Below are 26,905 nucleotides of genomic sequence, written 5' to 3' on the forward strand. Positions count from 1 at the left end.
ATCCACCGATCCGCCGCCAAGCTACTTGCTCGGTGTCCTCCTCATCATCACAGCGGACCTATGTAGATATTTCTCCGCGTGCTCCCATGATCCACACCCCACGTTGGTGACATCCTTTACACGTGGAGGGTGAGGATACACTCCGAATCTCTATAAATACCACTCCTATGAACTACGCCAGACCTGATTCTACTCTGAGCCCAGTCCCCAGAGAAAGATACGTAGGTAGTTCGCTCCAAAAGCCGAACTCGGTCTCACCCATCCATCCATATCAGTCCCCCAGAGACTGTTTGTAAGGGAGTATCACATCACACCTTTACAATAGTGATTGGGGGAAGCGTGATAGATAGAAGGCCTAAACGGACAACCGAACAGAACATTTCATCTTGGTTTTTGTTCAAGTTCGGTTTGGTTTTGGTTTAGAATTTTAGAAAACTGAATATATCGGTTCGGTCTACGGTTTCTATAGTAACGGATAAAAATCGGACCGAGAACAGCCCTAAGTCCATAACTCGATGTCTCGATCTGAGTTTAACCCGCAAGCTTAACAGGTCGCAGGTCGGGTTACCCGTTAATTTGGCGGGTTGGACAATCAAATCTTACTGTGACCCCGCGGCCCGAGTCCCCGACTATCGTGTGGTGGGGTCCCATTTGCTTCCGAAATTCCAAATATCTCGATATTGTCCGATATATTTATGGGATTTGGCATTTGGCAATGATATTTTTTTTGTTCCAATATTCCGAAAATCAGCACACATTTTAGCTCAAGTGAGTGAAATGGCGATGTGGAGAGGAGCAGTTAGATTGTTGGGTCGGCAACATAATAAGCCGGTAACAATTCTTCATTCACATTTTCATTCCAAGAACACTAGTTCTACAAATCTGCCTCTATTTTTCATTAAGTATTTTGTTTAATAGTTTAATTCAGATAATACCCTCGCCTTCCATTTTACCCTTTTAACCAATTACTAGGAGCACTTGTCACTTTTCTGTCGCTTTTTCTATCTCCAAAAGGATTCAACCTCATATTGTTACACTTTCTACACTAGTCAGTCGTTACTCCAATATGGGTCGGGTTGATTTCGGTTTTGCTATTCTCCCCAGTATTCTGAAACACGGATTTGAACCTAATGCTGTTACTCAAAGGCCTCTGTAAAGGTGGTAAAGCAGCCTACGCTATGGATCTTTTTACCCGAATACTGGAAAATGGATATCCATGCAATCAAGTCAGTTATCGACACCCTTTTTAAGTAGAATTTGGTGAACGGTTTCAGGAAATGACCTCCAGAAACCTTACACCTACTGTATTCACCTACAACTCTTTGATTCGCGGGCTATGCGTATCTGGTCGATGGATAGAATCCATGCATTTATTTGACAAAATGTTGGCACCTAATGTCATAACTTTTAACATTTTGGTGGATGCTCTTTGTAAAGAAAGCAGGACAAACAAAGCTTTTGATTTGTTACAATTGATGTCTCAAAGAGGGATAATTCCTGATGTTGTCACATACAATGCTTTAATTGATGGTTTATGCAGTTCAGGGAAAGGGAAAGACACAATAAGATTGTTTAATGAAATGACAGGTAGGGGAATCTTACCTAATGGACACACATATGGTATAATAATAGTCGCTCTTTGCAAAGACGGGATGGTCGATGAAGCATTTGAACTATTCCAGACAATGATTGAAATAGGTGACAAGGCTGACACAGTCAAATACAATAGTTTGATGGATGGATACTGTTTGCAAGGGCGGATAAAGGAGGCAAAAAATGTTTTCGATTTGATGGTCGCTAGAGTTCATGGTCCTAACGTAGTCAGCTATAACATTGTGATCAATGGCTATTGCAAGGCTAAGAGGATGGACAAGGCAGTTCAAGTTTTCAACGACATGCAGCTTAAGGGAATCAATCCCAACACTATTACCTACTAGTTGATGCCCATGCCAGACGGCACTCATGACACACTGAACCACCACCAGTAATGGCAAATACAATCTAATTTTACCACCAAGAGATCCAACCACAATTGAACCACCACCAATAATGGAAAAACACTGAAAGTTCGTCCCTCTAGAAAACTGATGTCCGACGGATGTACTCTCACTTGCGAGATTCTAAATCATATCTTTTCGATCACGCTTATCCCACCTACAAATCTTACTATCATCCAAACCCAAGAATATCGATGCCAAAGGGTCCAACTGAGACCCCTTACTATTGTTAGTTATATCACTCATTGTCCAACTGAGGGCAAAAAAGGAGTGCCCAAAAAAAATGAAATTGATGATGGGCTCTAACTCGAGCCCGTGACTTGGTGTGAGAAACGCTCGTAAAAACGAAGTGGGATTCGTTCCCGTTAATGTCATATTCCAACAATTAAATTCGAACCCTTATCTTGAGGATTCACAAAAATTTGGAAACACGCAAAGTTAGAGAATCAAAACGGAGCTCTAATCAAAGAGCACGGCGAAGACTCAAAGTAGTAAATAGTAGAACACCTAATTGAAAAACACTGAAATACATTGACTTTCATATATATTTAGGAATTAACATATAAAATTCTAATTTAATTAAGTCTATTATTCAGCTTTAGTATACATTGACTTTGTGTTACAGTGTAACTGTAATCTCGCCACAGTTACAGGAGTTTAAACATTGGAAAAAAAGAGAGAATAAATATTAAAAATATGCATTTTAATCACTGAAGAATATTGTAAAAGGGTCGATTGAATGTAGAAAATATACTAACATGTTTCTTAAACACACTGGCTCGTCGAATGAAGGAGGTGATTAGGGTTAGTATGAAAGTAATGGGAAACGCTCCCACCAAAATCAACTAACAAATAAGATTCCATTCTATGTTTTTATCTGTATTTGAATAATTCCCAATTTCCCACATTCAAATGGCTTACATAGGCATGAACTGAGTTAATAAGTCATATGAGTTATTTAAATGTGGCTCAAACCAGACTTGAACTTGCCAACAGGATTTGTGGTGCTGAGCCCCTATAGGCATATAGCTAAGAAAAGCTTTGATTATCGAGATGGTGTGATCAACAATCCTGAGTTTAGCGGAAAAAAAATGATCAACAATCCTGTAGCTGACCTGCAGTACACATACCACTGCTGGTCTTCATCAACTCTTCAATAGCTTGCCTCTTCATCAACCCTTCAATAGCTTGCTTGACATCGAAAATCCTTAAGTAATAAACAATTGTAAAAACTGAGATAGCAAACTCACATTGATATTTGAGACATTTTAATAACATTGTTTTAAATTGCTGAAGTGAAAATTTATAGAAAGTGATGTCTTTGGAGTGAAAGAAATTCGTGCGGGTCTGCAAACTCTTAACTAATGTTGACTAAAACTTTTGTGAGCTGTTGAGCTAAACTTTATTTAATTAAGTATATAAAACTGATACCGGCCTGCATGCTGCATGATACTCACTTTTGGAGTGGAGGTTTTTTTTTTTTTTTTGATGGTGACGGAGTGGAGGGTAAGTAGTGGAGTTGACTGTGTGTTTTAAGAAGATTTGAATAAAAAAAAAACCGAAACTCGTTAGTGTTCTCTGGGTTCGAACCCGCGACTTGTGTGCGAAAAGCCCATAAAAACCAAATGGGATCCGTCCCGGCAGTTTCCTGTTTCAAAATTCTAATTAGAACTCGTATCTCGAGATTAATCACTACTCAGTAGCCGTGGAATGGTGATAGAAATGATCCCGACCGTCCTTTATTATAGTTTTGTCCTGTAGCGAAAAAAAACACCCTATCTTATTAGATAGATAATACCCTGATAGCTGGATTTTGCAAGAGTGGAGAAGTTTCGGTTGCAAAAGAGCTTCTGAAAGAGATGATAGCTTGTGGGGAACAACCTGACCAGTTCACATATAGTTCATTAATGCATGGCCTCTTTAGAAATGGTTGTTCTGCTGAAACAATGGAACTGTTCCGTGTGATGGAAAATAATGGAATGAAAGCTGATCTTATGATTTACAACATCATCATTGATAGCATGTGCAAAAATGGTAAAATAAAGTGAGGCCAAGGAAATCTTTCGTACCCTCTCAGCCAGGGATTTGCAGCTTATTAACACTAGGACATTTAACATAATGATTAGTGGATGTTTTAGAGAAGGGAATTTGAAAGAAGCTCAAGATTTGTTTTATGAGATGCAAGAGAAGGGTTTTGCTGCAAATGATTTCACGTTCAATATCATGGTCCAAGGATGCCTAGACCAAAAAATTGATACCCACAAGGCAATGCAACTTCTCAATATCATGCTTGACAAGGGTTTCTCACCTAACGCAAAAACTAGTTCTCTTCTAGTGGACTTGTATGTGGAAGGTGGACCAAATTGTAAAGAAATGGAGATGCTTCTCAAGCGCCTGCCAAAAGGCTGTGCTAAAGGTGATGTGCTCAGTTTTGACTTTATGGTTAACTAGTAAGTCCTTCATATACTGTCATTACCTTGACTAGTATTATCTGCTCTTTACTGTCAGTTTTCATCATATCATCATATAATTTATTCTATTCTTGTTGCGAGTGAACTAGTTTATCAGTCTAAACAGTATTTTACTTCTAATTTGCTATCTTTTTTAAGTTCTTCTCTTCATCTGAATCCACAATGATTATTGTTATTTTAATTTTTCTAATTGATTAATTTGTTGTTTATATATGTATTTGCATTTTTCCTATGTTAAAGTATTTACTTATATAAATCGAATACCCGTATTCACCTTAAATAAAGGTACTTGAAGTTATCGGTTACTCCGAACTCCTTGTCAATCATGGTAATTGCTAACCTCTATTGGTGTCTCCAAAGAATAAAATCAAAACCAATATGACTAGTGAATATTGGCATGTATAATTTATTTTTTGAACGTGCAACATGGATTTATGAGACTGTTTAAATGTATATGTTCAGATGTTTGGAAGTCTCACATAGGATGATTATTAGTTATAACATATCTGCTTATTCCCTATTCGACTATCATTTTAAAAGGTGGACGTGCCTCTCGGATCTTGTGGTGTGATTTGTTGGACTTTTGGAAACTTTTATATAGCTTACGTACTTTATCCTGTGCTTTGGTTTGGAACCTATGTAACACGGACGTACTTATAAACAGGTAGTGTCCGCATCGGAGGCGGGTCAAGACACAGGACGCGGATATTTTACTCAAAATGGAAAAAATAAAACAAAATAATGTTAGAAAACTCAGTTTTTTTTTCAATTCTTGTTTTGTTAAGACTCATGACACGGTTTTAAAGTTTGATTGAGAAATATGTATCTTAATCTTGTGGTTGTTTATCTTAAATAGTTTTGAATTTATAAATTATGGTACATTTAAATTAGTTTATAATGTTTAATTTATATAAATTAAGGGGGGCGGTATTGACACCCCATGAAATGGGACTAGCACCCCTTTTGGATGATATATGACATATATCATCCCAAATAATAGATGATATATGTCATATATCATCCAAAAGGGGTGCTAGTCCCATTTCCTGGGGTGTCAATACCGCGGCCCTAAATTAAAATTAAAATTATTAATTAATTTCCGCGTTCTTTGCCGCGTCTGCGTTCTATATTTTTGAGATATAACCGAGTCGTTGCGTCTGTGTCCGCGTCGTATAACATAGTTTGGAACAAGTTGTTTGCGATGTTTTGTTGCTTTGTAATACTAGCTACTCTTGTTTATGGTATTATACTAAAAACTTTAGTTAAAGTACCATTTGGTTACTAATATGTTTTTGAAAGTTCATTTGGTCGAGCACATCATACGAAACAATATCTTTTTTCTTTTTTTATCGGTAAAATGGATGTTTTTTATTAATATATATAGGGAGTTCATGATGAGATCTCCTATTACAAGGCAAGAAAAAGAAAGAGTAAAAAAGAAACAAGGAAAGAAAAAACCAACAACAAAGAGAATACAAGAAACCTGAACTAATTACAACATGTGAGGCAAAGCCTCCCAACGGAACACAAACTTCCCAAAAGGAGTATTCCTCTACTTCTCCCAAACTTTTGACCTGAGAAATATTAAGCCTTTTATTTAGATGTTCCTTTTTGCTATTGCAGTTCTTCTTTAGACAGGGAGGTGTCATTATGTCTAAGTAATTTGTTCAGTGCGAAATCACACAAGTTCTCATTTCAATTGTTCTTCCATATATGACTCTGTGAGCTTACATACTTATACCAGACGTCTATGTCCAATTTCAGGTTCACAAGAGGAAGTTGTTGAATCTTGTGACGTTTAGTGCAGCTAAGTTTCATGATCAAAAGTCTTCAACAAAACATAAGAGGATATGATAGGCAACTTTTTTTGGATCAGTTTTTCTAACTCCTGATCAGGTGAGTTCCTTAAACAGAGCAGATATTGCATTCAGCATTGTTGACAATCATTGGCATGCAGTTTGGAATATCAGGAACTGATATCCAATGAAACTTTGTTTGTTGTTAGATCTTAACATCGGTATTATCTTACTCCTCTGTACCCACAGGTTACCAAACGATCGACTGTTTCCCTCGGTAGTGGTTGATAGTGGAGACAATTGGAGTGTGGGGCAGAGACAACTTCTTTGTTTAGGCATAGTGATGCTAAAGCGCAGCCGTATTATGTTCATGGATGAAGCAACAACTTCAGTTGATTCTCAGACCGATGACATAATTCAGGGAATCATCCAGTAGGAATTTACTGACTCTACAGTCATAAGCATAGCACACAGAATACCAACAGTCATTGATTGTGATAGAGTAAGTTGTAGATTCAGGTGTTTATTTTTCTAAATTTTGTTTTTACAGTAAAGTATAAAAAATATAGTTGGATCTCTTTGCTTTAATGAAGCTCCATTGCAGTTGAACTGTTTATAGAATATTTAGTATAGCATAGGAAGCACTTAATTTCAAGATTTAACAACCTGAGCATTTGTTGGATTATAGGCCTGACACCTTTTTTTCGTAAGTTGATTCTTTTGAATAGGATTTTCAGACATAAAAAGAGAAACTTCTTCTATTGCTGATTAAGAAAATAACAGAAGAAAGGAAAATGTAGATGATTAAGAGTATGGTAGATATCGTTATTTAAGAAATGGAGCTAACTAGTAACTACTACTTGTATACGCAACCAGTCATAGGTCTCTGGTGTTGTGTATTTCCGATAATATGTTGTACTTGTGTAACTGTAAAATTCTAATAAGATTTTTGTTTGAGCAGGAAGAGCTATCGAATTTGATAAACCATCAAGCTTGCTTGCACAGCACTCGCCATTTGCAGCATTAGGCCAGGAGTATGCAAACAGCTCTTTAGGTTTATAGACGATATGAATCTCCTGGTTAGTGCTTTTGCAGCTCTTCAACTAATATCGGCAGAAATATGGAAATCCAGCCGTTTGACAAGAGTTTTTGATGGAGTTTCATTTATTGAAGATTGGAATCGTATGGACGACCGGAGTACATTATACAATAACCGTATAAGTGGTCTTGCAAGCTTATTAACATTTTCCCCTATTTACTTAGATTTAGTAGGAGAGTTTGGTTGTTACAAGATTGATACTTGTAAAAATCGGCTGGGACAGTGAAAATGACAACTTTGAGCAACGTTATTGTTGCTTATATATGCACATCTTTGATGGAATCGTAATTCGATGGAACATACTGTTTCAACAGGTAGAATTTGACAATGATATTTGTTTCCAGAATTTTCCCTAATATAATACCGGGTCGGAACCTGTTCTGACTGTTTACAAAACTAGGTGGACTTATAAGTTGCAACCTTCAATTTCACATGCTAACACTAACAATCATAAGCACAAATATTTTAACCGAAAATCTAATAGATAGATGTACCACGTGGCTCGACTCCAGTGTGGGTTGAAGGGATAATAGTTGGTTGTGCTGACGTGGCTTCCAATCAATCACGCAGATGTTAAAAGTGTGTAACACCACAACATCTCTCTTATTATTTCCGGAAAAAATGGAGCTTCTCAAAGCAGCAACTGCATACACTAGTAGTACACTCTCTTGGACCAATTCCTCCTCCTTGGCCTCATCTCTTCACATCTTCCGCTCCCAACATGTTAGTTTCAAGTTTGAACTGTTTTCGAATATTATTAGTGGTGCCACTTATAACACAGTGTCGTATGTTTTGTAGGTGGTCGTGAACAAGAAGAGTTTTGTTAGAGTGTTATGTATCAACAACAGTACTACGACTAATAAGGTGTGACCTTCTGTTTTTATTCCTCATATGTAGGCAAATGGGATAGCTTATTAGCTTGTTGTGAGGAGAAATGTTGAAACAATTGTGTTATGTCTCACTCTTTTAGAGCAGACACATTGCCCGAGATTATGTGGTTTGGCTCAACCCTTGTAGGACAAACAAGCTTTGTACATTATTCTTATACTGAATGTTCCAGGAAAATCAGATGACTGTCTCAATAACTGGAGCTACAGGTTTTATTGGTCAGAGATTGGTTCAAAGGTTGCATTCAGGTTATGATTGCTTTACCTAATCACTATGTTTTAAAAATTGAGAATGCTGTCAGAAAATTAGAGAATGTTATATTTGTTTGTTCAGAAGAATTGCATGGGTTATCTATTATTCACTATGATCAATTATATATTTAAGAGTTTCCCTTTCCATCTTGCATCTCATGTATGCAAGTGAAGTACTGAGCTGAATTTCTTGATTGCAAAAACAATGGATGGACTTTATTGTAATTTTATACTGTAGCTGAAATGCTGAATACAATCAATTTCCTTAAATTCCAGGTTTTATATGTAGTTTTACATCCTTATGGCATCTTCTCTTCTTGCTTATGTTCATTTTATGTTCACCAGCAATAATCAGACACTGTATTTTTCTTGCTATATGTTACTTTTGCTTTAACTCTGTTGTGTCTATGTGGTTCGTACAATTGTTAGTCTATACAGCCTTACACTTTACTTTGGAATGCAGATAACCATCAAATTCGAGTACTGACACGGTCTAGGTCGAAAGCACAGTTAGTTTTTCCCGGTAAGAAGGTAATGCTGCTTTAGTGCTCTTTAACTTTGAAACTTAATCATCAAATAAATATCTGAATCTCTTTCTGAAATTACGCATAGCACTGCAATGAATGAGAAAAAGTTACTATCTCAGAAATTTAACTAACCTTTATATGTAAAAGTACATACACAGACCGTTTTTTTCAACTAAAAAGATACTTCGAACCTTTCATTGCAATGGTTAAGGCTATACTTTGACCTCATTTGAGATTTCCCGGGCTTGATAGACGACCATTAGCTGTTAATCTGTTATTAATTATTAAGAAAATTAATTGAAAATTTCTTCTAAAAACTCTGTTTTCCTATCTGAAATGAATAATAGCTGTGCTTTTGTTGTTCCTCTAGCAAGCACGGAAGTATATATAGTTTCGTAAAATTTTCCTTGCGTATATGCAGTCAAGGATTTTCCTGACATTGTAATTGCGGAGGAGTCAGAGTGGAAAAATTGCATTGAAGGTTCGAATGCTGTTGTGAATTTAGCTGGACTGCCTATAAGTACAAGATGGTCTTCTGAGGTTTGCATTAAGAACTTGTTTCCTTCTTCATCCATTCCCTTTATCCTTCTTCATACATGAATTCTCCATGATTAGTGTTTAGGATTTTATGTCTTCTGTTTACTGGTGGATCCTCATCCTATGTTGGAATTTTGTGTACTTCTTAGATAAGCTGTTATCTGTCAGCAAAAGCAAAAGCAATAAATTGGCATCTTTGGTACCTTTTTGCCACCAACAATCACTTCATGTAACTTGTAATATGTTATTTCTTTGCAGATCAAGAAAGAGATCAAGGAAAGCCGGATTAATGTCACCTCAAAGGTCACTTACCTATTATGTTATAGTAGGACTGCAAATAACAGCATGACTATATGTTCTTCTTTCTTGCTCTTACGTTTAATTTTGCAATTGATGTGTGAAGGTAGTGAATTTGATAAACAACTCAAGCAATGATCTTCGACCAACAGTTTTGGTCAGCGCAACAGCTGTTGGTTATTATGGTATGCATACACTATCTGTTGCCTGTTTTATCTGTGAACCAGTGATATTTTTCCAAGTTGTATCTTTAACTTGTAATCCAATTGATGTTTCAATCATATTCTATGTTCATGAGGTAGTCTTAGGTACTTAACAGTTAATCCTGCTTGCTCTCTAAGAGACTAGCAGACCACAACAGCTTTAGTCCATTGAATTTGGTTTCATGGGGATGTCTTACATATGCTAACTAACACAAAGCCTTGATGACGTTGGATTGTACATGTCCAAACTTGCAACTAACTATCTATGTAGATTAGGGGAAGGATGGGCCCTACTGCCCTTTCTTGTAAAATCGATTGAGTAATTTGGTTATTAATTATTTTGTTGCATCCATACAGTTGACCATTTGTTAATAAGTTTAGGGAGGGAGCCTGTATTAACGTGCCGGAACCATATAAGTATTTGATAAAGCTACCGAGAACTTACATGGCTTTAGTTACATTTTGTTTCGGTGCAAAAAAGTGCAATAATAGAATCCAAATGTATACTGTACATTGTGTTTAAGGAGAGCCAGAATTTGTAATTTACTTCTGATTTTAACTAATGTTGAAAGTTCACTTAACAATTTATAAGTATAAATAAGCGAAAAAAAGAAAAGGAATTCCATGCTTCTTGATCCCCATCCATCTTCAATCTTCATTATCAAATCATATTTATGAATGCATAAAATTTTTCTAGAACTATGAAACTTGGTCAATCTTCTAACCCTCTAGTTGGAAATTGGAGGTGGCAATCATTCGTTATTTTATCATTAATACAATCTCCTTCAGGTTTTTCCTTGTTAGATATTATCTTTTCTTTGTAGTTTCATTCAATCCTGTCATTCTTTTTTTCCTCAAGGAACCAGTGAAACTCAAGTGTTTGATGAGCAAAGTCCTTCAGGAAATGACTACTTGGCTGAGGTAAAAGATCTTGTTATGCTTCCTTTGTTTTGGCTCAATGAGTCAGAACATCTTTCCACTGATTTCTAATAAGTTTCTGTCCCTTCTAATTTTATTGTTGAGAATTATAAGCCAATCCAACGAAGAATAATTGATAAACCTATTTATACAAAAAATTTAAAATAACAAAAAGATTTCATGCGAGATACATCATGTCGTTGCTTCGAGATGGACGTCCCAAATCTTGGGACTTGGTCTCTTTTAGTAATATTTAATTTAATTTTGTTGTTTCTAATTTTTAAGTTCCCCATTGAAAGTTTGTTTCCTATCTGGGATTGGTTTTTAGCAAGTAAAACAATGTATGATATAAGGCTTATGTCAGTAGGGTCTCGGGCGGCTTAACTCGTTGCCAATTGGTTTTGAGATGGATGCTCCAAACTGTCTTAGTGGCCTAGAGGTGGCTTAGTGGTCAGTGTATTGCATTCTTCAGTATAAACAGGGTGTGAATATCTCTACATGTGTGTGGTTTACTTGATGTTTGCATTCTTAAGTATAAATAGTGTGTGAATCTCTCTACATGTTTGTGGTTTACTTGATGATGGTTTTATGGATAAAGAAAAAGATGTATGCTCCAAAAGATTAAGATGGTATTAGAGCAGACAATTTCAGTAAGTTTCCTAAAGTGCCCATCTGTGAACCGCATCACCAGCCAAAGTTGAATCCCACATGTTAGCCACAGTAAAGGGGCGTTGAGATTACTAGTCCCACACTAAGAGCTTATAGCTTTGCTGATTAATATTATAAGTTCCTGGGTTGTTTTACTCATTGAGTCATTGCCAATTGGTTTTGAGTTGGATCCTCTAAAGTTTAAGATGCATCAAATCATACTACTTCGGTTCTAGGATGCTCCAAAGTTTAATATGGCATCAGAGCAGACTATTTAAGTTGTTGGACGCCCATGTGTGCTCCACTACAATCAAAGTGCATGTGTGGCTCAAGTCACTCTGCACATGAGGGGACGTTTGGAGATTATTAGTCCCACTTCGGGAGTTCGAAACCTAGACAATCAATATATAAGTTCATGAGACCACTGCACCCATCGCCAATTTGTTTTGAACCCATCGCCAATTAGTAATGTGTTGGATGATCGAAAGTTTAAGATTATGTAGGGTATTGCTCATTGCTTCAGCTCATAGTCTAAAATATCTCTTATTTTTGCAGTTTTTCCTTGTTTTGTAAAAATTTCACAATGTATCTGCATATATGGTTAAGTTCTATGATATGTATTAATACAACATTTATCAGGTTTGTAGAGAGTGGGAAGGCAGTGCACTCAAGGTAAATAAAGATGTCAGGCTTGCGCTTATCCGCATTGGCGTTGTTCTCGGAAAAGATGGCGGCGCATTAGGTATTTTTTGTTTAAATTTTGTGTTTGTATTATATTGCGTTGATTGTGTTCTATTTTATTTAATTTTATTGTCTATTTATTGGTACTTTTTGGTCCTCCTAGTAAGCATCTTTTGGCTGTACTTCTAAGTTGGGGACATAATCTAGCTCATGAATCACTTAATTTAAGTACTTGGAAGCTTGCAAATTACACCGTGCATTGGTCCACAACCTTCTCGTCAAAAAGTGCGAGCATTACCACTGAAGCTGTTGCCCCATTTAGCTAATGATCTGCCTCATCAGTTGGCGTTGTGGATGACATTCATTCAGTCCCATTGTGTTTATTAGCTCCTAACTGGAAATTGCACACAAATCCAAGTTGGTGGGATTGACACTTATATGCCTTGCCAAAGAGGTGAACAATTCATGCTTTTGTTCCCCTACATCTAGGCTCATAAGTTGTATACTGATCTAAATGATGAATTTTGGGCTAGAGCATGGCAAGACTTTGGAGTAACCTTGGAGACTCATGGATAGGTTCCAAAGGTGATAGAGAATGTATTTTGCCTGGTTGAGAACCTTTGGCTTGTTTTAACCTGTTCACTTATTTATGATATTTTTTCCCCACTATAAAAAGAAGTATTAAATTTGCCTCCAACTCTTGAAATTGAATAAAAACCCAATGCAAACGACTGACAATCCTCTAATAGCTGCATTTGCTAGCCATTTCAGTGATGTGACTTGAGGTCTGGTACAATGTAGTGGTAGCAAGTAGGGAGAGCTTTTTCTGTAATGGTGGCTGACGAAGGGAGTTTGATGCCCTCTGATCGATATAGACGTGAGGTAGATGGTATTCAGTATTGTTGAATTGGAGACAGTACATGAAAGAAAACTAGGAAAAAGGGGTGCGACGGATATACATTCCCGTGAAAAAAGTTTGTCTGTTTTTGGGGAGCAATGATTTTGTTTGCTGGGAGAAGCTCAAGGAAAGTTTTCGTACCTAAGTAAAATATTAAAACACATGACAAACATCCTTGTTGGACCCAAATCCACACCCTTTAACCTCCTATGTAGGAGGCCGTAAGAATGAGAGGTAAATCCCACACCTCCTCACGCAACTGAACAGTAACTGGTCGTTGTTGATTTATCGATGGCGGCGCCGCAGTCAACCTATGCTGAAGACCTAGTGTTCTCTCTTCCAACCTAGGTTTTTTCTCTCCTTTGTTGACTGTGTCTCTCCTTGGTCACCTTCTGCCTTTTATACCGCAGCCTCCCCCTTCATTTTCTGCCGTTGATTAGTTTCTTCATCCAACGGTCTTCCCTCTTGCATTATGGACGTTTGGCTACCGAGTATTTGACTGCTCCGCGGTGTTGATATGCTGCTCTGTCTCTCTCTAGTATCCTGATTCGAGACCTCACGACATGCCCCCTCATTGGTCATACTTATGGCTACTACAACCCTTTCCTCAGAAATTCCCTCAGGAAAGGGTTGTTATCAAATACTCTTATTAGACGAACACGATTTGCTTAGCCAAATCCTGACATTTCCAATCAGGCTTCACTATTTGTCTATAAGAAGCTTCAACAATTTGAAATTTCCATTCAGATTTTTTTTAAGGAATTTTAATCCATTGAATTGAATCAGTAAGTATCCCACATATCCTAGGTTGGGATCCTCATTCAGTAAATTATATAGGAGAAACATAGATATAGTGCTTGTGAAGGAGAACCATATCGAAGGGGAAAACAATAATGAAGAAAGGAACTCTATTCCATCTAGAGTGGTGTTCTTTTGTTGGCTTGCCTTCTTGGAAAGAATTAAAACTATTGACATCTTTAATAGAAGAGGTATGGATCTTCAAAATATTTGCTCACTATGTAAAGTGAGTTAGAGAGAGGAGAGTGTGGATCACCTTCTTCTCACATGTACTTTCTCCAAACTTATCTGGGAGGTATTCTTTTCCTCATTCCATAAACCTTGGAGGACGCTTATTGACTTAAAAAGAAGCACTCACTAGTAAGTTAATACTAGTGAAAGCAAGGCGCGGTTGATGGCGGAGCTTCTTCCATGAGCGATTGCATGGAATATATGGAAGGAGATGAATACAAGAGTGTTTGAGCAAGTAGAGAAGGATATTCTAAAGGTGGTGGAGGGGATAAAAAAGGAGCTTTATGATTGGGCATGTGCTATTCCTTGCTTCAAGGGGTCCAGATCACCTTCTAGACCTTGTGTAATTGGGATATGCTTGTGTCATATAGTGGGTTGTCATAGGGAATTGGGTTACCTCTAGTAAGTCAAGCAGCTCCTTGCTACGAGATCGACTTCTTGTAGTTCTGTTACTTTGAGATATGAATGGATTGACTTTTACCTATATAAAAAAAAGACGGTATAAAAAAGCAAAGGTGTTTTCATGACATCCTCTAACAGACTATAGTCGTTATTGGACTTGTAGAGGTGTAGACCTCCTAACAGGTACTGTAGAGGTTTGTTGGTATGGGATGCTTTAATCTCATGAATTGGGCTATATGTTACCGTGCTTCGTTTTTATTTATTTATTTATTCATGAATGGATTTTTTTTTTTGTTTGGAAATACAGGAATTGTGACTTACTTGTTTGCTGTTTTATCTGAATTAATCTCCAAGTCTGCAACCTTCACAATCAGTAACTTGCAGTTAAATCATATATACTCAATTTAATTCTGCCTTCAAAATATTCCAAGTGAACTTTTCTCTAGGAATTACTCAAATATAGTTCTTGATTTCCTTTCATATCAAAACACCTCTCTTTGACAATGCAGCTAAAATGATCCCTCTTTTCACGATGTTCGCTGGTGGACCCTTGGGCACAGGCAAGCAATGGTAATTTTTCTGATGCTATGGAAAACCACTTGTCTTGGTGCTTCTAAATTTTTGGAAAAGATCGTTAGGGTGATGATAATATTTTTATTAGCTCGAGACTACTGTCATCTTTTTAAGAAAGGATGGGTGATATTATATTAGTATGGCTATGAGAAGTTTAAATGCTAAACTCACTTATTATCTGGGATCTCCAAGAATTGATTGATTTTATGCGTTTGTAGGTTTTCCTGGATTCATTTGGATGACATAGTGAATCTCATTTGTGAAGCTTTGTCAGACCCATCTTATAAAGGCAAGCACTACCTTATTTCCTATGTAACATCGACACTCCATATTTAAAAATAAAAAATTAGAAGAATATCCATGTCGGATACGTCAGACAGACATTTGAAGGTCACACACCTTAATATTTGGTATTTCACAATGTCACTTAGTTTATTACATTAGACAATGTCACAACGTCACTTAGTTTATTACATTTCACAATGTTTTTCCCATAAGCATATTTTAGCAGCTGTTTGATTGACATTGTATTTGTCATGTCTGTTAGAGTTCTAAGGGACTTTTTCTAAGGGCGTTGAAAGGGTGTGCCTGGATGGCCCCATTGGGTGTTTTGGGGCAGCCCTGATCCAAATTTTTGAGGAAATTTCTATTAAGTAAATCCTAGTTTATTATATATAGTTGTGTGAGAGAAGGCCGAAACTAATTAAGGTTGTATAGTCTTTTCTCTCTTCTTCTCTATACTTTCCTCTTCATCTCTTATTCAATAGTTTAAAACATAATTTTACTCCATCTACCAATTGTGATGTTCGTCTTTTACTTTTATTACTGGCTGGTAGTATTTATAATATCACATCTCATACGCTTCCGATACATGATATATTGAAGCAAACACAGGATAAATTGATGCATGGGCATGGAATTAATAGTATTTGGTTTAGTTAGTTTCTATTTTTATTTTTTATGTTAGTAGTAGTTTCCTATTAGGACTCTAAATAGAATTAGGAACAAGGTTTATTATATAAAGGCATCTAGGCCTTCATTGTTAGTAGGGCAGGGAATCGGGTCGGGTTTGACCCGAATCCGATCCGAACCCGAATAGTTAGGGTTCGGGTTGATTTTTATATCCGTTTATTTATTCGGGTCGGGTTCGGGTCTATCGGATTCGGGTTCGGATATATTTTTTGGGTTTTTTTTTTTTAATTTTTAGTGTTATCCGATCGGGTTAGTCGGGTTCGGGTTGGGTTCGGATATTATGAAACTATTCGGATTCGGATATAGCCATAGCTGACCCGAACCCGACCTGATCCCTGCCCTAATTGTTAGGTGGGTTGTTTTTGGATTGTTTAATTAAGAGATTGAATTAAGGAAATTCGTTTTCCCTTTGAAACCCTAGTTTTTGGGTGTTTCTCAATTTTATTCATTAGTGTTATTGATTCGAAGTTGCTTCCGCCTTCGTATACATCATAAACCTACTTCGTTTTTATGATTTCAGCAAAGAGATTCAATATTTAGGTGTAGGCCAAATGTTGCCACATATTATAGGGTGAAACCCCCCCCTAGATCGGAAATTAGGGTCTCCCCCCAGTTACACATAACAAAGTTAACAATCAACTCAAGTTGACTTATTTGGTTGTTTTTGCTAAACATTTTGCTCAAAAATTTGCTCCCCCCCGGCACTAGATGAGCCAATTAGATCGGAAATTAGGGTCCCTTCCCCCCAATTACACTACACATGACAACTTTTTGTGTGTACTTATAGTGTAAAATACTACAACTAAATGCTTGTACTTTTACATGGCTTTACATAGTGTTCAATGACCACTGTACAGGGAAGTCCTCTTTTTTGTTTTGATTATACCTATTTATTTTACTTGTGTATGCTAATTTTTACGTTCACTAGCAATAAATGGTATAAAAAATAGCGTCCTGGATCAAAATTTCTCCAATAGATTAGCAGAAAAAACCAATCTTATTCACTGTATTCTTGCTCTCTACTCCAAGGAAAACATCGAGGTTAGGATTAGCAAGAATACAGTGAATAAGATTGGTACTGACCTTGATGTTTTCCTTGGAGTAGAGAGCAAGAATACAGTGAATAAGATTGGTTTTTTCTGCTAATTTATTTCAAATCAGTTCATGAATCATAATTTTGTGGTTCTTGCAAATTTGATACTTTGTAGCTCATACCAGTATGGTATGGAGACAAATCAGTGTCCATGAAGCAAAGGTTGGTGTTGATTCTATAACTGGGGAGTAGAAAACACTACCTCAGTCAATTGGTCAATGGACAGCAGTGAGCTCCATTTAGTCGGATATCTATAAACTTTCTTTCTTCTCAATTTTTTCCTCTGTTACAGTTAAATTGATTCTATTTCTCTAATAAAATTATATGATTTCATTGTGTATCCACATAGAATTATCTTAATGAATTGGACTGCTCTTGGCGTGGTGGAGCCTGTTTTTTTTCTTCAGCTTGGGACATTTGTTTATAATGATTGATTCGGTAATAAGGTTTCTTCCATTGAACTCAATATTCTACATTTCAGGTGTTATAAATGGAACTGCTCCAAACCCAGTTCGGTTGGCACAAATGTGTGAACATTTAGGGAATGCTATGGGTCGGCCCTCTTGGTTGCCTGTACCTGATTTTGCACTCAAAGCTGTCCTGGGGGAAGGTGCTTGTGTTGTAAGTACTGTACATCCTTTGAGCATTTGTATGTTGGAAATAGTTATCCTGAAGGTTTCTGAACATACATAACAAAAAAGAAAATCTAAAATTCCTGGAACTTTGGTTAGTTACGAATTGGTACTCGTACTCCTAATTTTGTTAATTTGCATTTTATGGAGGAAAGTACTACATCACCCAAGGAAGTTAAGTTGTGCCTTAAGTATCCAGTCTCCAAATTGTCCCACTTGAACTGTGTTATATTAAATTTTTTAATATAACCCTATAGGTACGAGCATTCCCTCACATGAACACACGAATAAAATCTCAGGGTAACCCATTATGTATAGCCATTTGGTCAGATACCTAAATTGTTGTTATCACGTTTCCAAACTGTTAGATTGTTTCAATTCTGAGCGGCACGATCAATGGCTTGAATTACTATAGCTGAGTCCATTTTGTATGCCCCCTTACATCTATACGTTTCAAGTATTTGACAAGTTTTTATTTTTGTGCATCATTTGAGGCGGTTGAGGGTTTCTCAACCCAGGGGGTGAGGGAAATCAGGCCGTCTTTTGAATTACTATAGCTGAGAAATAGTAATCTAATTTTTGTTTCGCTAATCCATAGTAGTCTAAATTTATTATTTGTGCAGGTTTTAGAAGGACAGAGAGTTGTTCCTGCGAGAGCCACAGAATTGGGTTTTCAATTCAAATACCCCTATGTGAATGATGCACTCAAAGCCATCATTGGAGAACAGAAACTGAGAGTTTGACAGAGCTTCGAGCACATGTATTAATTTGTTTCTGTAAAGTGACCCATCTCACTCAAACTTGAAAGGCCATTACAGTTTGTATGACTGGTGTGCCATTTTTGATGTAATCTATTTATTGTGTGCACTCAGATGCATTTTCTGATTAACATTGTTACTTAAAGAGATTCATTTGTAAAAATATTTTGAAAGCGAATGCTATCGTTCAGATTGTCATTCATTTTTTTCATTCTTAGAAGCAGCTCTTCTCTGTTTACTGAAAACTCGTGGACCCAACATTAGAAATTGCAACAAGTGAATATTCAGCACCAGAATATATAATATATCACGGTATCACCTATGAGACTCGCTCCAGCTAGGAGATCAATCTGAAGCGGGGAGACGTATTTGATTTGCGTACTGCTTGCTGACTGACTCAACAAAGAAGTATCCAAGTTGGGAGGTGACTCCCAAACAATTTAAACCTTACGGCAAGATGGCATGATTCCAAAATTTTAGTTTATGCTTCATGGCTTTGCCATGGATGGTGTCTAATAGCTACAGGACCTAGTGTTGACTGCTGAGGTATTGCTACATACATTGGGTTCGTATTACCTGTGGGAAATCCAACTTCTACGTTCCCTCTCTTTTTTCTCTTAGTAATATTGACAAATGTTCAGGCTAACAATGGTAGAAAATTCAAGCATGCTTAATAGTATAGTTAATTTAAGTGAACAAGAACAATATCTATCAGACATCCTAAACTTGGATAGTTGGATAGACTACCAGGTGCACTGTGCAGAGCTATCATGGCCATAACTGGAGTACTGGACAGTGAACAAGTCGTTTTTTTAATTTGTTAAATATGCGTTGATGCACTGACTTCATGATCACTCATTCACTCTATAGATTTATTGACTACGATCCCTCTGCTTGTAGTGTCTACTGTCTAGTAGTTTGGCTATGTTTTTAGTTTTTGAACACTTAGCACTCCCCTAGAGTCCTAGACTCCACTGTCTAGTCCCCCCATCCTTTTTTATCTATAAAATTAATACGGCCGACTTAGCAAGAAAATAAAAGCACTAGCTTCATGATGGACCATCTCAATGTTATCGATTTATTTTTAAATTGGTCAGCAATTTGCTCTTATCATTTGCTTTCTTCCCTACTATTTTTGTGGGGCTCTATGTCACTCCAAACCTTTCCAAAGACTGAATCACATGCATAGATAATTTGGATAATGCAAGTGAATTGGTTAAATTATAGATTGGTCCCTCCTGAGCTAAACAAGGCTTTGTAAGTTAAAGGAAAGATGTGGTCCTCGTATCCTAGTCCTCGTATCCTAGTTTCCTGGAAGGGATTGAGTGGCTTGCCCTACTGGACCAATTATGAATGACAGAAATGGTTATGAAAAGCTAAAGGTCCCTTCTTCGCTGCCCATTTAACTATATTATGGGCCTGTACATTTAGCTTAATAAAGACTAGAAATGGTGCACAACTGCACACATAAGTTAAATAACAAGCATACGTACTCAGTTAACGTGGTTATACAAAATTTTGAGTTAAAAAGAAAGTTTATAAAACACCAAACTTCATGAGCCGATGACAGATTCATGGAATCATGGGATATGTTTTATTTGCCAATTACTTGGATACGAGATGCAGGCAGGACCAAGGCCCAAAATATCGATATCGATCAATATATCGGTGTACCCCAAAACCGATATATATCGGATATATCGGATATTTCGGATATATCCATTTTTTAGTAACCAGTTCAAACTATTTAAAATATGAGGATATATCGGAAATATAATATCGGAAATATCGGATATATATCGGAAATATATTGGAAATATCGGATTTATATTTTAAAATGGTCAAAAAGTCAACCGATATATATCGATTATATCGAAATATGCGATATAAAGTTTCATATCGAAATTCGATATATATCGGAAAAAAAGAGTTCTATATTCGGTGGATATATGTCGGAAATATCGATGTCGGTGTACCAAAATACCGATATATATCGGCGATATATCGGATATATCTGCGATATTTTGGTCCATGGGCAGGACTAGGGTAGTCAAGGTACAAAAGCTGGAGGCGACTTTTTTTGAGGATAAGGCATGTGTTTTTGTTATCATTTGTAATTTTTCTTGTTTTTTGTATACTTTTGGCTATATGTGACATATCCACACTCAATCCAATAGTTGTATAATACAAGAAATTATATAATTTTTATAAGTTTTATATTAGGGTATACTCTAAATTTGTATTTTTTTAAGTTTTTGTTAAGATGAATAGATTGAAAAAAAGACACAAAAATGAATTAAATGAAGTTTTATAGTTTCCAAAATTTGAATCAATTGTTCTATTTTGTAAAGTCCCTTTGGCTCATATCAATTTGTTTGCTTCTTTAGTTTATTAAAGTTGAGCTAGATTGTTTTGAGAGATACAATTTTCATTTTGTTATTTAATTGTTGCTTACGTGTTTTTCTTTTAAGTGATCGATTATTACCTAAACGATTCGTGATTTTTACGGGTGTTGCTCAATAGTTGACAAATTTACAATCCAATAGAATTGATTTTATTGTTTAGCTATGCAAATCAATGATGTTTAGCTATGCAAATCAATGATAATTCATGTTATATTTTATTTATTTATTTTTTCATTTATTATTATGATTTTTTTAAAATTATTGTGCCTTATTTCAATAAGGCACGCCGCACATAAGACACAAAGAGAGTGATGCGACTTAGGTGCACATTAATGCCTTGACTACACTGGGCAGGATTCAAGGGCGTTTGAGTTACACCCATAGTTCGGAATTTTGGAATTCTTGGAATTCCGATAAATCTAAAATCTAAAATTCATTAAATTTCGACCTCTATCACATTCGGAATTTCAGATAATTTCAAAATTTCAGATATTTCGACTCTATATTCGGAATTCCATTTTTTAAAAAAACTGAAATTTCAGACGGAATTCCGAAGTTTCCTTCGGAATCACTAACTATGGTTACACCCAAAGTCCAAACTATACATGAAAACCACACCGTGATGTAGATGTTAATGAATAATTAACATGTAAATTAATTCTCTCCTTGGGATTTAGGAGCACATACACCTGCGCAATGCACAAGGAATACTCTTTGCAAGTCCTTGGGATTCTCGAGCTTTCGCTAATTTTTGCCATGTATACTGGCTGTGCGCTGCAACGAGTGTTATCTTCACAGGCGCTTTTAGCATAAGATAATAGTGAGATTTGTTCATCTATCATGGTGAGATTTTGTTAAACAGTTTATATAAACATCGTTTACTGTTGTAAAAGGCTGGTCGATCATTGCCTTTTGAGATCATCTTCATGTGAAATTGTGAAGAGTGAATCACCATGCATGAGGGTGTCTTGAATCATTTTGATATCAGTCAAAACCCAATACAGATCAGTGACTAAAATAATTAGTGGAATTTTATATACACAATCAAACAAAAGATAGAGCTAAATTAAGCAATATAAGAGCACCATGTATAAAAACTAAAAAAGTTGCAAATTGGAAGAACATGGAAAGATTACATGCTAGGGACGATATCCAGAGTTCAAGACTTTACAGATAAAATACTCAAGTAGGCCTAAGAAAAGATCTAAAAGATTGTAACAGACTAACAGAAATCAAGCAGCTGGCCCCGAAATGAAGGTGGTGTGGTGTCCATCATCAACCCCCACCATTTCAAATAAGAAAATGTTTAAAAGAAGACAAGCAAGTCATGCATTAAACATTAAAGTAACGTGATACTTTTCCTTTGCTTCAAGATTGCATTTATGACTACATTCTTCAATCTTAAGGTAGACTTCTTGTCTTCATCTTTGAACTCTAAAAGTCGAAAGTTGTATAGCGACTATTGTCCCCCTTAATTGTTGGAATTCGACGAATTGAGTTTGCAGTCCAAAAGTGTGTGTCCAGCTATCCGAAAACAGGTACAACTGTTGATGTTGTGATTATACACTCACCCACCGACGTGTATATCAATGCAAATCGACCCCTTACAAAGTTACAAAATTTCTAGATAGCTTGACACAATTTTGGGACAGCAAAACGGGACTCGGTAACTGAATTTTGCCACAAAATGTTACTAATTTGTAGAATGGTGCCATGGTGGTTGCAAAGGTTTTTTTTTGTGATCCTTACAAATTAATGTAAGCTTATCAAGGGATTGAGATGATTGGATTGAGTTGACCGAGTTCGTATGGACGATCTGCCTACGTATCGAGTTCTTTCTCGGGGAGAACTTGAATCAGGTCAGACGTAGTTTCTCTTCTTCTTTATATAGGCATAGATACCGCACTTCCTCCTCTCTTGCGTCAGGTCAAGTTTTGGACTTGATGATATTTAATGAGCCATGAAGGCGTCATGCAGTGGAGTAATGGTGTGCGCATCTGAAGCTCCGGTCTTTAAGGTGACAACCATGTCATACGTTACTAGCCATTGTGGTGCTGGCTGCATTTTGGACGCTTGTCGTTCTGGATGCAGACGTTTTGAGGGGGTAGCGTCCTGGGTGCTGATGAGGTCGCATGACCTGCACGAACTAATCTTGAGCGACCTGGATGCATAGATGAGTGTTACCATCCTGGTGTGCTGGACACGTGCTTAATATTACTGGAAGTGTATATTACTCCCTCACACAGCCCCCTCTTAGCAGGTCGTTTGTTATTGTGTAGCGATCTAGTGAGAGATTTAAGTTGACACGTGGATGACACATGGGACGTTTGATTTGAAAAGTTACAATTGAAATGCCTCGTAATGTGGAGAGACATGGCACGTTATGGTTAAATAAAATGATTGCGCTGCTTTGGAAAACGAACCGGTGGCTTGTGATATACGCCTGGAGAACTGAAGCGTTTGTCATTTGCATCCTTGAGTTCGGAAGGCACAAGTTAGTTTCTTCCATTTTTGCTTTGTGCTTCCTTTTCTTTCTTTTTTTTTTTCTTTTGTTGGGTTCGCTAGGCTTTAGAGTAATATATTTGTTGTTGGTGAGTTGTACAAGAAGAGGAAGTATGTCTGATTCGATGATACTTGATCTGAGGAGATTCGAGATGTTTCATTGAGTAAGGAGATTAGTTTTGAATATGTGGTCGCGGTGGCAAGCAGTTCTGGTGCATCATCCTCTAGTGGGTTGTCGGCCTCCTAGGATAGTAGACAAGTGAGCTCTGAAAGCTTTGGTGATTGGAGGCGTGCGTATGATATTTGTTTAAGCGATCTGGAGATTCACGAATTGGGTGAGGATGCTGACATTTTTAGTAACGCGTTCGTCCCCCGTGACTATGGTGTGGTTATCTGTGAGGGGCAACTGAGAGCGGGGTTGAGGTTACCGTTGTCTAGGCTGACATGTAAGTTTTTAAATTTTTGTGAAAAAACGCCCTATCAGTTCATTGGGAACACATGGCGTTTGCTTAGGGTATTCAATCTTTTGAATGAGTGGAGAATACAACATTGGTGTTTCGGATATTGATGAGCATTTTGTTGTGAAACGGTCTAGAGCTAACAACTTTAGCTTACAGACTTTGACTGGAAAGTCTAGCGTTCTGGATGGGGTTAGTAACGAACCCTGGGAGAAGAGGCCGTTTTTTATAGTTGGGAATTATTGCACCTCTGGGTTTAGTGTGGAGACTAGGGTGTGTAATTTTACTGGTACGTACTAGGTTGTTTGGTTGAACCATGCCTCTGTTTTGTATGTTGATATGTATGTGCTATAACGAACTGACCTTTGACTTTTTTTATGTTACAAAGGTCGATATTGCCAAAAGGAAATGACGTAGTGTGATTAGAGGAATTTGCTCATCTGACTCGTGCTGAGAAGCGGGAGAAGTTGCCTGAAGTGGCCAGCTACTTTGTTGAAAGAGGAGGACGTGGGATCAGGGCAAAGAGGAAACAGTAGAAGAAGAGGCCCAAAGGTCAGAACGTGATTACTTCATCAAGTGGTTCAAGCATGGAGCGTGAAGATAGTGGTATTATCAGACGAGAGAAATAATTTGACATGTGTCCAAGTAGAACAGTGAGCATGTTGGAGCTCGTGTGAGCGTATGTCTAGGACCCTTAGTGCTTAAGTAAGTGTTATGCTCGAGTGAGCGTAGGTCCAGGGACCATTTAGCGCTTATGTAAGTGTTCTGCTCCAGTAGGTCAAGGGACCTTTTAGCACTTACGGAAGCGTTCTGATCGAGTGAGCATAGGTCAAGGGACCATTTAGCGCTTATGTAAGCGTTCTGCTCCAGTAGGTCAAGGGACCTTTTAGCGCTTATGGAAGCAATCTGCTCCAGTGAGTATAGGTCAAGGGACCTTTTAGCGCTTATGGAAGCGTTCTGCTCGAGTGAGCGTAAGTCAAGGGACCTTTTAGCGCTTATGTAAGCGTTCTGCTCCAGTAGCATTTAAGCTCGAGTGAGCATTTTGCTCAAGTGAATGATGTGGCCCATGGGAGCCTGGTGCTCTTAGAGAGCATTCTGCACTAAGTCGGTCCTAGAAGTATAGGTCCCCAACTAGTGAGAAGTGGTGGTGCTATGTAGCGTTTGAGCTCAATGGAGCTTATGATTTAGAGATCATAGTTGATAGCTAGCCTTGAATTGGAGTGACTATAGTTGAACCAAACTTGATCCTTAGCAGGGCATCAAGTTGATTGGTTGATAGCTAGCCTTTTAGGGGACGTTACTATGGTTGACAGTTGGCTTTGAATTGGCGTGTCTGTAGCTAGCCCAAGTTTTGGAGCTTGATTGACCTGTAAAAAATGCGAGCTAGCACCAAAGAGTTAGTACGAACTATGAACTAACAATACGTAATAATTATGGAGATGCATAATAACATAATTGAACATGTTTAGGTGGCAATAATAAGCACTAGTCCAGAGATAGTTGTGGCTAGCCCCCACTTTGGAGTTTTATTGACCTGCACTAGATTGAACTAATATCTAAAAGGAATTAGAACAAAATAAATGATAGTTTGGAGATAAATTGAGCGTCGAGCTCAAGTCGTAGCCGGATTGTATTGAGCATATGGCTATTGCGAGCTCCTGGTTTGTAATTTGAGTAACCTGTATGCAAACTTGATGGAAATAATTTTCGATGAATCAAGTTTGACTTTAATAAATTACGTCGGAGGTCAATCACTCGCGATTGTGTAAGCGACATGCACTTAATGGGTAGAGAAGTGAATGACCTCTTAATTCGGCAGTTCGCAATTTCTAGTACAGGCGACTTTCCCAAGGAGACTCTTTTTAGAACGCTGTCTTTTTTATTGTTGTGAACTGACCACTTGTTATTTCCGACTTCAGTGGTATATTATCATTCCCAAAAACTCTTCTAATGCCCTTCAGTGACGTGCTTTTCAACCAAGCTTCATGGGCTTAGATTATGTCATTCTGTTTAGATTGCCTTAACCAAAAAGGTTATTAGCATCCCTGAAAGTAGTTAACATATCCTGAAAGTAGTACACATATATGAGGAAGAAGATTCCTAGCCTTATGCGGCAATCCTCTATAAACTAAAAGTTTCTTGGCAAAAGAGAATTAAATGTACATATATAGCAAGCAAATAAGTGTAGTAACCGCACAATTTCTTGTCAGGTCTCGGAGAACGTAGTTCGTTGTTTGGATTCGTTCTTGGTAAGATTAGGTCGTTGTCTGATAGTAAAAGTATGTGTGTGCCACATGCTCATCTATGACCAATTAAAGAGTTATGGTCAAATCGAGTAATCACCGCTTCAAAGTTTTAAGTGTTTCTGTAAACACATATAAGAAGCTAAGCCCACAACGAGATCCTTCTGGAAATCTGAAAATTCAAAAACTTGTTTGTAGCAGATACACCAGCTCTTATTTTATGAATGATGAACATAATTGCCATGTTGCTGCTATATTCTAGAGTCATAGCATAGAAGTCACAAACAAGGTAATAATGAAAATGCGGTAAAGAACTGAGATAGGAAATCAATTTGTTTATCTGTTCTAGCAAGCAGTAGTTGTAGTTATTCTCTTTGAGTAACCGATCTACAACTTTTCTCCAATGCTTCGTGGGCTTGGAAATAAAAGTTTGAGTAGAGAATTAAGTTAACAGTAGACTTGAATTTCCAAGAAATTCGATTCACAGACGGCGCCAATGTAAATGTTCTTTTTCGTGATCCTTACAAATGTAGGCTTGATCAAGGGATTGGGATGATTGGATTGAGTTGACCGAGTTCGTATGGACGAACTGCCTACGTATCAAGTTCGTCCATACGTAGGCAGTTA

At 37.3% G+C, this 26,905-nt stretch overlaps 1 protein-coding gene across 3 annotated transcripts; it reads left to right on the forward strand.

The window, feature by feature from the left end:
* The first annotated feature begins 1,938 nt into the window (after positions 1 to 1,938).
* SULA (NAD(P)-binding Rossmann-fold superfamily protein) lies at positions 1,939 to 18,868 on the forward strand. Of its 3 annotated transcripts, none has more exons than XM_086607880.1 (17): positions 1,939 to 4,447; positions 6,233 to 6,364; positions 6,514 to 6,766; positions 7,226 to 7,343; positions 7,934 to 8,086; positions 8,162 to 8,227; positions 8,424 to 8,499; positions 8,966 to 9,025; positions 9,451 to 9,569; positions 9,825 to 9,869; positions 9,970 to 10,048; positions 10,926 to 10,987; positions 12,272 to 12,374; positions 15,152 to 15,212; positions 15,434 to 15,504; positions 17,762 to 17,901; positions 18,536 to 18,868. In XM_086607880.1, exons 4-17 carry the CDS (start codon positions 7,332 to 7,334, stop codon positions 18,653 to 18,655), a joined length of 1,167 nt encoding a protein of 388 aa, XP_086464006.1. In that variant the 5' UTR covers positions 1,939 to 4,447; positions 6,233 to 6,364; positions 6,514 to 6,766; positions 7,226 to 7,331; the 3' UTR covers positions 18,656 to 18,868. The 3 variants fall into 3 exon arrangements, with proteins under 3 accessions (XP_086464006.1, XP_086464007.1, XP_086464005.1); XM_086607881.1 differs by lacking the exon at positions 1,939 to 4,447 and adding an exon at positions 4,510 to 4,796; XM_086607879.1 differs by lacking the exon at positions 1,939 to 4,447 and adding an exon at positions 5,625 to 6,126.
* Positions 18,869 to 26,905: the final 8,037 nt, after the last annotated feature.

This window comes from Coptis chinensis, chromosome 4 (assembly GCF_015680905.1).
Source record: "Coptis chinensis isolate HL-2020 chromosome 4, ASM1568090v1, whole genome shotgun sequence".
Lineage (NCBI taxonomy): Eukaryota > Viridiplantae > Streptophyta > Magnoliopsida > Ranunculales > Ranunculaceae > Coptis > Coptis chinensis.